The sequence below is a fragment of the Drosophila ananassae genome, chromosome 3L (assembly GCF_017639315.1).
Source record: "Drosophila ananassae strain 14024-0371.13 chromosome 3L, ASM1763931v2, whole genome shotgun sequence".
Taxonomy (NCBI): Eukaryota; Metazoa; Arthropoda; class Insecta; order Diptera; family Drosophilidae; genus Drosophila; species Drosophila ananassae.
This window is the reverse complement of record NC_057929.1, coordinates 10553440-10563674: the sequence shown is the minus strand read 5'-3', so window position 1 is coordinate 10563674 and position 10235 is coordinate 10553440. Positions and strand designations below refer to the sequence as shown.

Genomic DNA, 10235 nt, shown 5'->3' with positions numbered 1-10235 from the left:
GCGTAAAGTACTCATCCAGTATGGCATTAAGCATTAGGGCCGAGAACCTGTCCATAAAAAGGATTGCGGAGCTGTGTTAATTACCCGCCACTGCCTGGGCTTAAATTTTAGATTTCGGCTTAAGTATTCTGCGGCAACAGCCTCTACCCATCCATCCCCGAACTATTCATTAGTTTGGGGTCCGACCGCAGGAATTTGTGGCGGGGCTTTATCAAAATTTCGAGGTGGCTTCGTTTTCAATTGTTTGCCGACTTGGGCACGAAACTGATTAAAATTTCATGGCTCTAATCTGTTTGCAACTTATCAGCCCGTTAATGTGGGTTCGTTCTTCATCGACGGCAGTAAACGAGTTTAAGGATGGGATATTCTTTCAACCTTTTATGTGAATTTCCAAACTCGAATGTATTTTTCCTTGATAAGGGGCATGGTGTTTAACTTTCTTAAATACAAGACTTATGTAAGGCATTCCGAGTTTTTAAATACTGTGCTTAGACACACGTGTTACTCGAAGATTTATTTGCCTTTTCCCAACAGACCTTGTTTAATTAATTAAAAGCAATTTACACAATTTTTGCTGCCATACCATTCTCATTGTTTGATTTTATCCTGGAATTGTCCTCCCAAACAAAGAGATTTATTTACTTTCTGGTATTGAACTTCAATAAACTTTAATTGGAAATGGCTTTCAACAAATAGATAGTTTCTGAATCAGCTTTATTTTTAATTGCTTTAGTTTTCATCAAATCTGTATTAAAATTGACACTTAATATACATAATGGACTACCTACGAAGCTTCGCAAATTAACTCTCGGGGCTTCGGCCAAAGACTGATGACAGCAGCAGTCCAGCCAATTAACAGTTGGCCTTAATTGGCTTGGGACCACAAGATGGAAGGGTTCTTTATTGGCAACAGCTACTCTTTGGCTATCAAATCAAGTGACAGGCGGCTTGGCCAAACTCCATTGTAATGAGTGACACGCCCACACGCATGCAAATCCCTGACATCTAATTAAAATTCCTCAACAGGCACAGCTGGGATACGGATATTTAGGGTAACAGTTCTCTGAAAGGACAAACTAAGCTAAGAGGACTTAAGTCTTTTATAATTTTAAGTAAAAAGCTTTTTATAATCCTTTTTGGAAAGTGTATCTTAATTTTGTGGAAACTGCAACACATGGCCAACAGGAAGTCCATTCCTTTACCGTTAGTAGCAACACTGGCAGTAACGGTAACAAATCATCAAGTGACAACATTGTCACATTTCTCACTTCATTTCGCTTTTTGTGCCTGAAACCTTTTTGTGGGAGTTGGGTTATTAGTTGCCGTCCCGGCCGCCATTCTCTATTCGCCATCTCTCGTCATCTGTCAAATGCCAAATTGTGGCAGCTGGTTCAGGTTGTGTCTCGCCATGTGCCAGTCATCATACACACAGTCGCAGAACTCAACCAGTTGTTGCCACAATGTTGCCTTTCCCTCCGACTGTCTGTCGGTGTCTGGGCCCAGGTAATTGAACAACATTTGTGGAATGACATGGAAAGAATTGCCGTGAATGTACACAGGTAGAGCAACATCATCTGGTTCAACTGTCATGGAGAAAAAGGGAAGGCCATCGCGACAAAGAAAGGCTCTTAGACAGAGACAGAGTCTCGGGAACAGGTGGCAGGTGATTTTCTGCAATATTAACTCCACGGCCATATGCTTACCTCGCCTGATTTGTCATACGCACATTAATTTATTGTATCCTTGAATGGGTTACCTTTATTTTCTGACAACACTTTTGGCAACTTGAAGAAATCTTTGATTTTTTAGAAATGCTTGAAAGGAAATGGAATATTTTTAAAAGTAGAATGTCAATAAACCCTTCATGGTAACCATGCAAGGCACGGTTCCTTTTTTTTATTTATGAACAGAAAATTGTCATGGTGACTCGTTTTTCCGCGAATTTAAACCTCAACCTTTGGACTTTTTTTCCGGAATACGCTGAACACGTGCCCCCATGTACCCAGTTATCCATTTGATCCCCTGCTGTTTGCTCTGATAACTGAACTCAACATTAACTGCCGTTTCCATATCTACGGCTGGTAAAAGATTCAAATCCATGCGGAAGCCTCGAATGTAGTACGAATAATTTGCCCTGAAAGGACACTGTTTGGGAAAGTTGCTGAAACGGTCCATGATGTTCCGGCCGAGTCGCATGAGAGGCACCTGATTGCGATTGGCCAGCAACTGGCAGCCATCGGTGGTCAGATCGATGAGAACAAAGTCGGTCAAAGGCCTTTGACGTGGCAGAACGATTCTCATTAGAAAATCGTGCTCTTTGACATGCTTTTTCAGCGTAAACTCCAAGTGCCAGGTACGGCGTTTGGCGTTTTTGTTCAAACCGCAATTGAGATCTTTAATAATCTGAGAGTCCACATCCTGGGTGCTGCATGTGAAGTTTTCCGTCAGTAGATCATAGTTGTTCTGGAATAATCAAAGGATGAGGTAAAGTAAACAGATGTCTTGTCTGGACATCACTCATACGCACCTTTGCCTCCGTTAGCAAATTCCAATTAGGAAGGATACACAAAAGGAGTAATGTGCACACTCCGTAAACCTGTGGCTTCATCTCGATCCGCAAACGCCGACAAGGCTCCACTAATAATGCAATCAGACTGGAATTAATGACTAACTGCACTGCTTCTACCAAATATTCCACATAATTACCTGCCGATGTGTGACTAATGTCGGAATAACAATTATAATTATTATGATAGTTGCATTCATTGAGCCGAAAAGGCTCATTTGATTGTTTAATTTTGAACAATGTGCCGTGGAGCCATGAAGAGGAAATTAATATGTGGTTTTGTAAATGCCCCACTCAAGCATATGCTTTAAAATTTACATTTTAAATTATAATAAAGATTTTAGTCACCTAAAGTATACCACATAATCGGATCGTTAATGGTGGGCCGCAATCACCCATAATCACTTTCTCAATTAACGCTTAACGCCCAAAAAAAAAAAGCAAAATGGTAATTATAAATGAGAGTAATCAGTCAAATGGATTACAAAAAGTTTCCATGGAAAATATTAATTTTATTCCGGATTTGTGAGTGGTTGTGGAAACAAAATGGCCCGCAAGTTATGGTTTTTAATTTATCTAACGATTTGTAGTGTTTGTTGGGTGAAAGCAAAGGTAATTTATTAACTAATAAAAAAATAATCTTTTTAAAGGAATATTATTATAATACAGGGCAACTTTGACATGATTTTCACCAATTGTACTTGCTACAGCGAGGATCCAGAGCAAGTCATGTCCCATCTAAAGTGCGGTTTAAGCAAAAGTGTGAAGCGTCCATCCTTCAACATTGAGTTGCGGTTCAGCCAACCGGTCGCCAAGTTCTTTGTGAATATGAGAATCGTATTACCGCGACGCTTCGGCGATGACTTCACACTCTTTAATCTATCCGGAATCGATGGCTGCAGTCTCCTATCAAACAAAAATCAAATTGCATTTATCCAACTGGGACGCAAACATATGGATAAGTTTAGTAATGTGCCGAAGCGCTGTCCTTGGCCAAAGGATACTCCCTATTATGTGCGAGGCTTCCGCTCGGATATGTCTACAATGCCAGCTTTTAATTTCGAGTCTGACATGAATTTGTGGTTTGATTTTGTGGTGAATCAGCATAAAGTGATTCGGGGATTCATTCAAAGCAGGGTGCAACGCAGGAAGAGCCATAAAAACAATGGAGCCGAGGAGTAAAAACGAAATATCTATCTCGAAATAATAGTTTTTTGTGTTGTTTGAAGAGTTCTCTGATTAAATGTATGTTTTTCTGATTTAAGATACCTTTTAGTTTATTTTTAATCCGGGTATTAAGTTGTTTTTATATCTACATTTATTCCTCTCTGCGAATCATGTGTGCAGGTGGCAAATGGTCCGAATAAAATTGAAGCAATTGAGTTTCCCTGTTGCGTTCCATTGCCCTTCTCTTTTCACTGGTCAGCCAATTCCCAAAAAAAGAGCATATTTTCCTGCTTTTTTCCCCTGGCAGCAGCTTCACTTTTTTATGGGGCACGTGCCACACTTCCGAACGCCTCCTTACTCTTACTCTTCCGTGGCACCACATGCGGCTCTCGGAATTAAAAATTCCAAACTCGTTTCGTCCTCTTACAAGGCGATTTCGCTTTAACGTGGTTATTAGGTTCTACCATACCACTATACCAGGCCAAGCAGCAACAGCAGCAGTTTTCCTCGCGCTTCCGAATAAGCCAAATTTGCTTAAATGAACACTGGACCTTGGCGTGTGAGAATTTCCAAAGCTGGGGCCGGCCCTGACTTCCCCTAGGGTGGGTTGTTGTATGTATTTATTTTTTGCTGCTAATCTCCTTTAAAGATAATTTTCTTCAGGGCAATCGGATTTGGTGTTCCAGGAAGTGGCCTTTCTAAAACCTTTATTCGTGGAATTCCAAAGGCTTTTTAGTAAGCATTTAATTTAATTTAAAAGGGTCTTCGCATTATAAACATATTCCAACTATAATCCCATTCAATACCATGGTTGAAAATTGGTTGTATGATTATTTTTATTTCCGACACAAAATCAAAACATAAAGGCCAGATAGTGCTTTCAGATAGCTGCTTTACATTTTCATGTAAACTGCTGATAAATATATAACCATTTTCCTGTTTGTAAGCTCGCAACATTGTTTGCTTATTTTTGTTGGAAATGCATTCAAGGTTACTTTGTGCTTGTTAGCTGATGGGAAATACTATGCACATTTATGAAATTGCAAATTCGCTTTCAGGCATTGATTGTTCCAACCAAGAATATTTATTTTTCCACAACGAACACTTTGCAAAAAAATCGTTCTTTTTTTGTCCTGCAAGAGGAAAACTCAAGGAAAGTGGATTGGCAAAGGGAGAAAGGGAGAAACGGAGGCCACATAACCAAGTATCATCAGCCTAATCATGTGGAATAAGGCGGAAACGGAAATTGCACACATACTCACAAACACACTAACTCACCACACATCCACTCTGACAGTTGCAGATGCCTCCGCTCCTCCGCATGTTTGCGTGGTGATATACATTCATCCATACTTGTACATATGGTTTACCATATTCCAGAAATCATTTTCATCCTGCAACCTACCGGTGGTGGCCAGGAAATGTTGGAAATGAAAATTTTGTGGTCGAACCGAGCTGGGGTGTGTTTTTATATCAGCGTGAGTCAGTCAGTGGTTGGACTGACTCCCCAGGACCCCACAATCTAATGGCATATTAATCAAAATTGCATTCGATATCGGCTCGCCAGGCTATGTGCTAGAGGCTTCTATTTCTAGTTAACCTTATCGGGCTATTGGACCAGTTATCTAATGCCAAAATTAATCTAAGCAGGGTGATTCAAGCTGGGGTGTTATGATTCTTCGAAAATAAAATTTCAATAAACGATATCCATATTATCCGTTTTCCCGAATACCCGTATTATTTTCATAAATGTTCATTTTGAGCGATTATTGTCTTTGGCTTAACGGCTCAACCCCCACCAATCGCTCATCCAACACCCCCTCGCAATGTCAACAAGGCGCCTCTGACGTCGATGGCTCTTATCAAAAAATTCGACTTTTTGCCATTTGCCTCGGCATTGCTCGTCGAAAAACCCCAACAGCTGTCACTGTTGCGGTTGCGGCTATTTGTTGCTGCTTTCTGACCGCTTGTGTTGCTTCTCGAAATTAACGCGAACAGCACCTGCGGCCCACAAAAAACGAGAAAAATTATCAACGGCCAAAAAACAGTTGATTTTGATGTACACACTTCGCCGCACACTTTTTGGCCCGCAGGCGTGTGGTGGAGACGCGTCTGAGTTAAATGGATCCGAAATGTTTTCTATTTAACTTCAGGTTCCATTGTTTCAGTCGCTGAATGGCAAGAGTGTTGGTGTACAAATATTTTCATCGAAATGCGAAGCACAGACTGGAAAAATAAAAACAATGAGAACCCATCGAAGAGCAAACAATCAAATGGGTAAAAAAATATAAAAAATACATGAAACCAATTAATAAACAAGAAAATAGTTGGCAAAGAATGTGAAAAACAGAAAATGGCAATTGTATTGAATATTTTAAAAAATGTTAGACGAAAAAAAAAATGCTTGAATATTTTCACAGAAATATTCAATTCCCATACAAAATACAAATGCTTTCGTGAAATATTTGAAGCTCCAAAAAATAATATTAAGCGTCTCTCGTTTATGGCATTTTCAGGATTGAAATGTTTAAAAATCGACAATAAAATTAATGTGTTTTTGAACTCTTTTTACTTGCAGCATTGCCACGCCCCAAGCAGCGCTTTTTAAGGCGCACCGGCCCCACCATTCCCATGCCAGCCCGCAAGGGGCTGCTAGCGCCCCAGAACACATTCCTGGACACAATCGCCACCCGCTTCGATGGCACTCGTAAGTGAAATGCTAATGCCAATGCTAATGCTAAGCGATTCCTTGGTTTTTATACGATTTTTTGTAATGTAATATTTATGACACTTTTTATTGAGAGGGGCCTGCATAAGCCAAATGCCGGAATCAAATGCCGGGTAACTCATAAAAAAGTAAGCATAAGAGATTTCCGAAACAGGACACTCGAAGAAAATTCAACGAATATGTAGTAGAAGGATTTCAGGGAGTCTGTATATATTTTTTTGACTGTGCGCTTGTCCAATATTTTGGGTCTCTGTGGGATACAGTGGGGACTTCTGGCTCTTAAGTGCTCACGCTTTGGGGAAAAAGCTCCTGAACGGTCACGAATCGTTGTCCTTTAAATATGAAATACACATTTGCGCGTGCATGGTCCTTCCTTATCCATATTGAAAATCTGCCCATAAAGGCATGCAAAATGCTTATTTTTTTATTTCGTGCTGGGAAATTAAAACTATGGGCCTGTGTGCGTACACGCCCTCCTTTTTTTCACTCATCTTCCGCGCAATCTTTTTTGTTGTGCCACCCGGCGATGCGATACACAAAAGAAGACTCGTGGAAACCTTAAAAAAATATATATACTTATACTATATACTGTGTGTATTCCTTTGAGGGAGAAAATGTTTTACAGTAAATTAAACTGTGCCTTGTTGGGCTGCCGAGAAAGTATATGTACATATGTTTTCTTTATTCTCAGTACTCAAGCGTAATGATCGGAAAGTGCAGGCATTAAGACTCAGATATTCCCTTTTCATATCCAGACAGAAGGCTGATTATTTCGAGCTCGATCGATTCAGCTTCAGACTTAATCTGCTGCACTATCGAGAAAGAAAAGTCCTGGCAACGCGTTGACAGGAAAGGATGGGACGCACGCACACGTGCTGACATTGCTCAGTTCCTGTCTCGGGACAACATGTCAGTCCGCCATCATATAAATTAATTGTTTCATTTCGCATCCCGCACACACACACACGTCCCCCGCAGCTCCCCAGTGATAATTGTCTTTACGAGTTGTCACAACCTCCAAACATGAAACGAAATGCTCAGCCGACATAGGGATTAAAAAGGTTTTACGAGGCATAAATAATAAAATAAGCATATTAAATGAGCCGGAGTCAGTCAGTAAAGAGACTGGATGTGGATGTCTCCTTGTCGCCAGCAGCAGTCAAATAACTCAAACAAAAAGCAGCCTGCAAGTGATTTAGCCTCCGGCATCCCAATGATTGTTCCGTAAATATGTACAAAGATGAATTTATTACAAATATGTGCACACAAAATGAGGGTCAACTGTGAGAATGTCCTGGTTATTAAATTAAAAAGTAAATTTAATTTAAGGTACTTTATTTAAAATGACATCTACTGATAAAAACAGCCAACTATTAAATATTAATGCTCGCATTAAATAAAAAAAAACACAAGCTTTCAATGCATATTTTCTGAATAATATTTTACATATTTTTCGCATGTGTATTTAAGGCCTACTGCCACCATAACGCTGTATTGATTGCCGCTTATTAAACAAATTTACTTTTAATTTGTCTGACATATTGTGGTGGCATTAAAATAAAGTACTTTATCAATTTATAGATTTCCGGGCATGAAATGACAAAACCAACAATTGGCTGACAAGTTTCAAAAGTTTGCAGAAACAATATGTCCTTGATTGCTTATAAATTTGATTATTGCGAATTATTTTCCATTTCTACAATATATGAATGAGATGTTGATGTGGTTAGTACTATGAAGCTTGCAGACACGCTTCCAGATTACATTGTTGTCTGTCATGTGAGTTTTCATTTCAAGCTCCCATTGAACTGGCTGCCATACAATTCAATTTGTTGCATCCACATCCTTTTTCTTCCATTTGCTTTTATGAAGTAATCTGTCCATTGTGTTGGCAATTACCATCCTTCGTGTTCTATTCACAGCTCGTCTCCAGTTCTAGGATACAGTATGTGTTTGTGTGATACGGTCTATTTCTGAAACTGCAATGAAAAGGTTTTACGCTTATTGAGTTGTGTTCTCAGAAAATGTTATAAATAAATGGAGGACGCCATGGGATACCCATGTCCCTAAGGTGGATTTCCGTTTCCGGTGGCACAGTCTCCTCGCATGTGAAACTGGCCAAACGGCACCGAAAGAAAGCAAGAATTTCATTTTCTGCAGCGAATAAAGGCGGGCTCTTGCCAGAATTTAATTAAATCCCTGGAAGATTTTTTGTTTGCACAGAAAATGCAATATTTTTCCAAAGACTAGACTTAGAGGTCAAGTGTAAATGAAAAGCTTAAATAAATAGATATATTTATTTTAAAAATAAAGTAAGGCAATCAACAAATTAAAGAGTTTCTCGCAAAGTTATTTGACATGGATATGGCAATATTGGCATTTGAACCATTTTTTCTGAAAATATAGAAAAATGTAAAAGTTGAAATAGGAAAAAGGGGTCAAAGGGGAAAGCCCAGCAGGACTTGTCTTATTACTGCTGTTTTCCTGGGACAATATTTCATTTCAAATGAAAAGCTGGTGAACATCATCCTTCACCCATCCGTATTTCCATTTCCCCGGACAACTACCTTTTCTACTCCTCCTCCTCTGTAGCTCCCCCAATTTGCTGTTGTTCAACTTTCTCCACTCACTTTCTCATTCCAGACTCGAACTTTGTGCTCGGCAATGCGCAGGCAAATGGCAATCCAATTGTTTATTGCTCGGATGGGTTCGTGGATTTGACAGGATATTCACGCGCGCAAATTATGCAAAAGGGTAAGAAGGAAGACGGACGGACAGACGAACGGACAGACTCAACTTATTTAACACTTGAATACTCATTTGAATGTATTGTACAATTTTATTCAATTGTTCTCCGGCAAAAACCCAAACACACCAACAAACACAAACGCAACGGCAACGGATGGATGGAATTCCGGCCGTACAAAAAACAGGCTGCTCATGTCATTTCCTTTACGGACCGGATACGAAGGAGGAGCACAAACAGCAAATTGAGAAAAGTCTCTCCAATAAGATGGAACTGAAGCTGGAGGTTATTTTCTACAAGAAGGAAGGTAAGCCAACGAAAATACGATGTGCGAGAATGCTGCGAATATTGTTTGGTTTTTCTTATTATTATTTTTTTTAATTAAAAATTTTATAATGAAAATTAAGTGGCAAGTGCGAGCATTTGCACTTTGCCAGAAAGGAAATTATTTTTGATATTGCGGTTGCCAATGCCGGTCGCACGATAGAAGCTTAAAAGGTTAAAAAGCTGTTGAATCGTTAAAAGCAAAGATACTATCTTGATAATAAGGGTTGACGTAGTTTGGAAAATACGGGTTGATTGTTTATTTTATAGTTTTACCTTTTTTTAAACAACAATTTAGAGCTTATTGGCAATGGTTTGCTGGAGAAAAAGTACTCTCCTTGTGCACATAAAGGATTATTATTGCTTTTCTTTGGTCTTTCATTGCGAAACAATAGCCGTGACAGGAGTGAAGACTTGGCAATCAATTGTGGCCTCACCTGCAGAGTTTCTCGATTACAGGCACAACCTCAGGAACATAAACCACCGCCTGGCAGTTCAGCTTGCCACTGCCATTGCCATTGACTTATAATTTAAGGCATCGACCACCGCAGCAAAGTCACTTCAACAAAGCTTTGTTTCTGCGGTGTTTGGCTGGGGGTCTTGATTGAGTTAAGCGCGACAGACTTGAACTAGTTTCCTGCGGTTCAGAGGGGGTTCATGTTCATGTTCAAGTCTCCCAGGATAGCGCCGCACAATTTTTGTGT

The 10235-nt window shown here is 39.7% G+C and overlaps 3 protein-coding genes across 4 annotated transcripts in view; 2 read left to right on the top strand and 1 right to left on the bottom strand.

The window, feature by feature from the left end:
* LOC6494548 (potassium voltage-gated channel subfamily H member 8) overlaps window positions 1-10235 on the top strand; it is a 47267-nt gene that overhangs the window by 13497 nt on the left and 23535 nt on the right. Inside the window, exons 1-4 of one of the 2 annotated variants that reach the window (XM_001960092.4) lie at window positions 5780-6010; window positions 6312-6440; window positions 9105-9215; window positions 9395-9514. In XM_001960092.4, coding sequence (XP_001960128.2) covers window positions 5977-6010; window positions 6312-6440; window positions 9105-9215; window positions 9395-9514 — 394 coding nt within the window. In that variant the 5' untranslated portion in view covers window positions 5780-5976. Of the gene's footprint in view, window positions 1-5779; window positions 6011-6311; window positions 6441-9104; window positions 9216-9394; window positions 9515-10235 lie in introns of those variants that run through there. The other variant, XM_044715411.1, reaches the window with a different exon arrangement.
* On the bottom strand, window positions 1561-2860 carry LOC6496058 (the record flags this gene model as incomplete). Its single annotated transcript, XM_001960094.3, has 2 exons — window positions 1561-2463; window positions 2528-2860. Coding segments are annotated over 2 exons (846 nt in total), but the record flags the coding sequence as incomplete, so codon positions are not given.
* Window positions 3248-3773, top strand: LOC6502521. The gene has a single exon (XM_001960093.2). The coding sequence runs from the start codon at window positions 3248-3250 to the stop codon at window positions 3746-3748; it is 501 nt and encodes a 166-aa protein (XP_001960129.1). The 3' UTR covers window positions 3749-3773.

Coding starts and splice junctions, on each gene's coding strand:
- LOC6502521 (XM_001960093.2), top strand. CDS start 3,248: ATGATTTTCACCAATTGTACTTGCTACAGCGAGGATCCAGAGCAAGTC.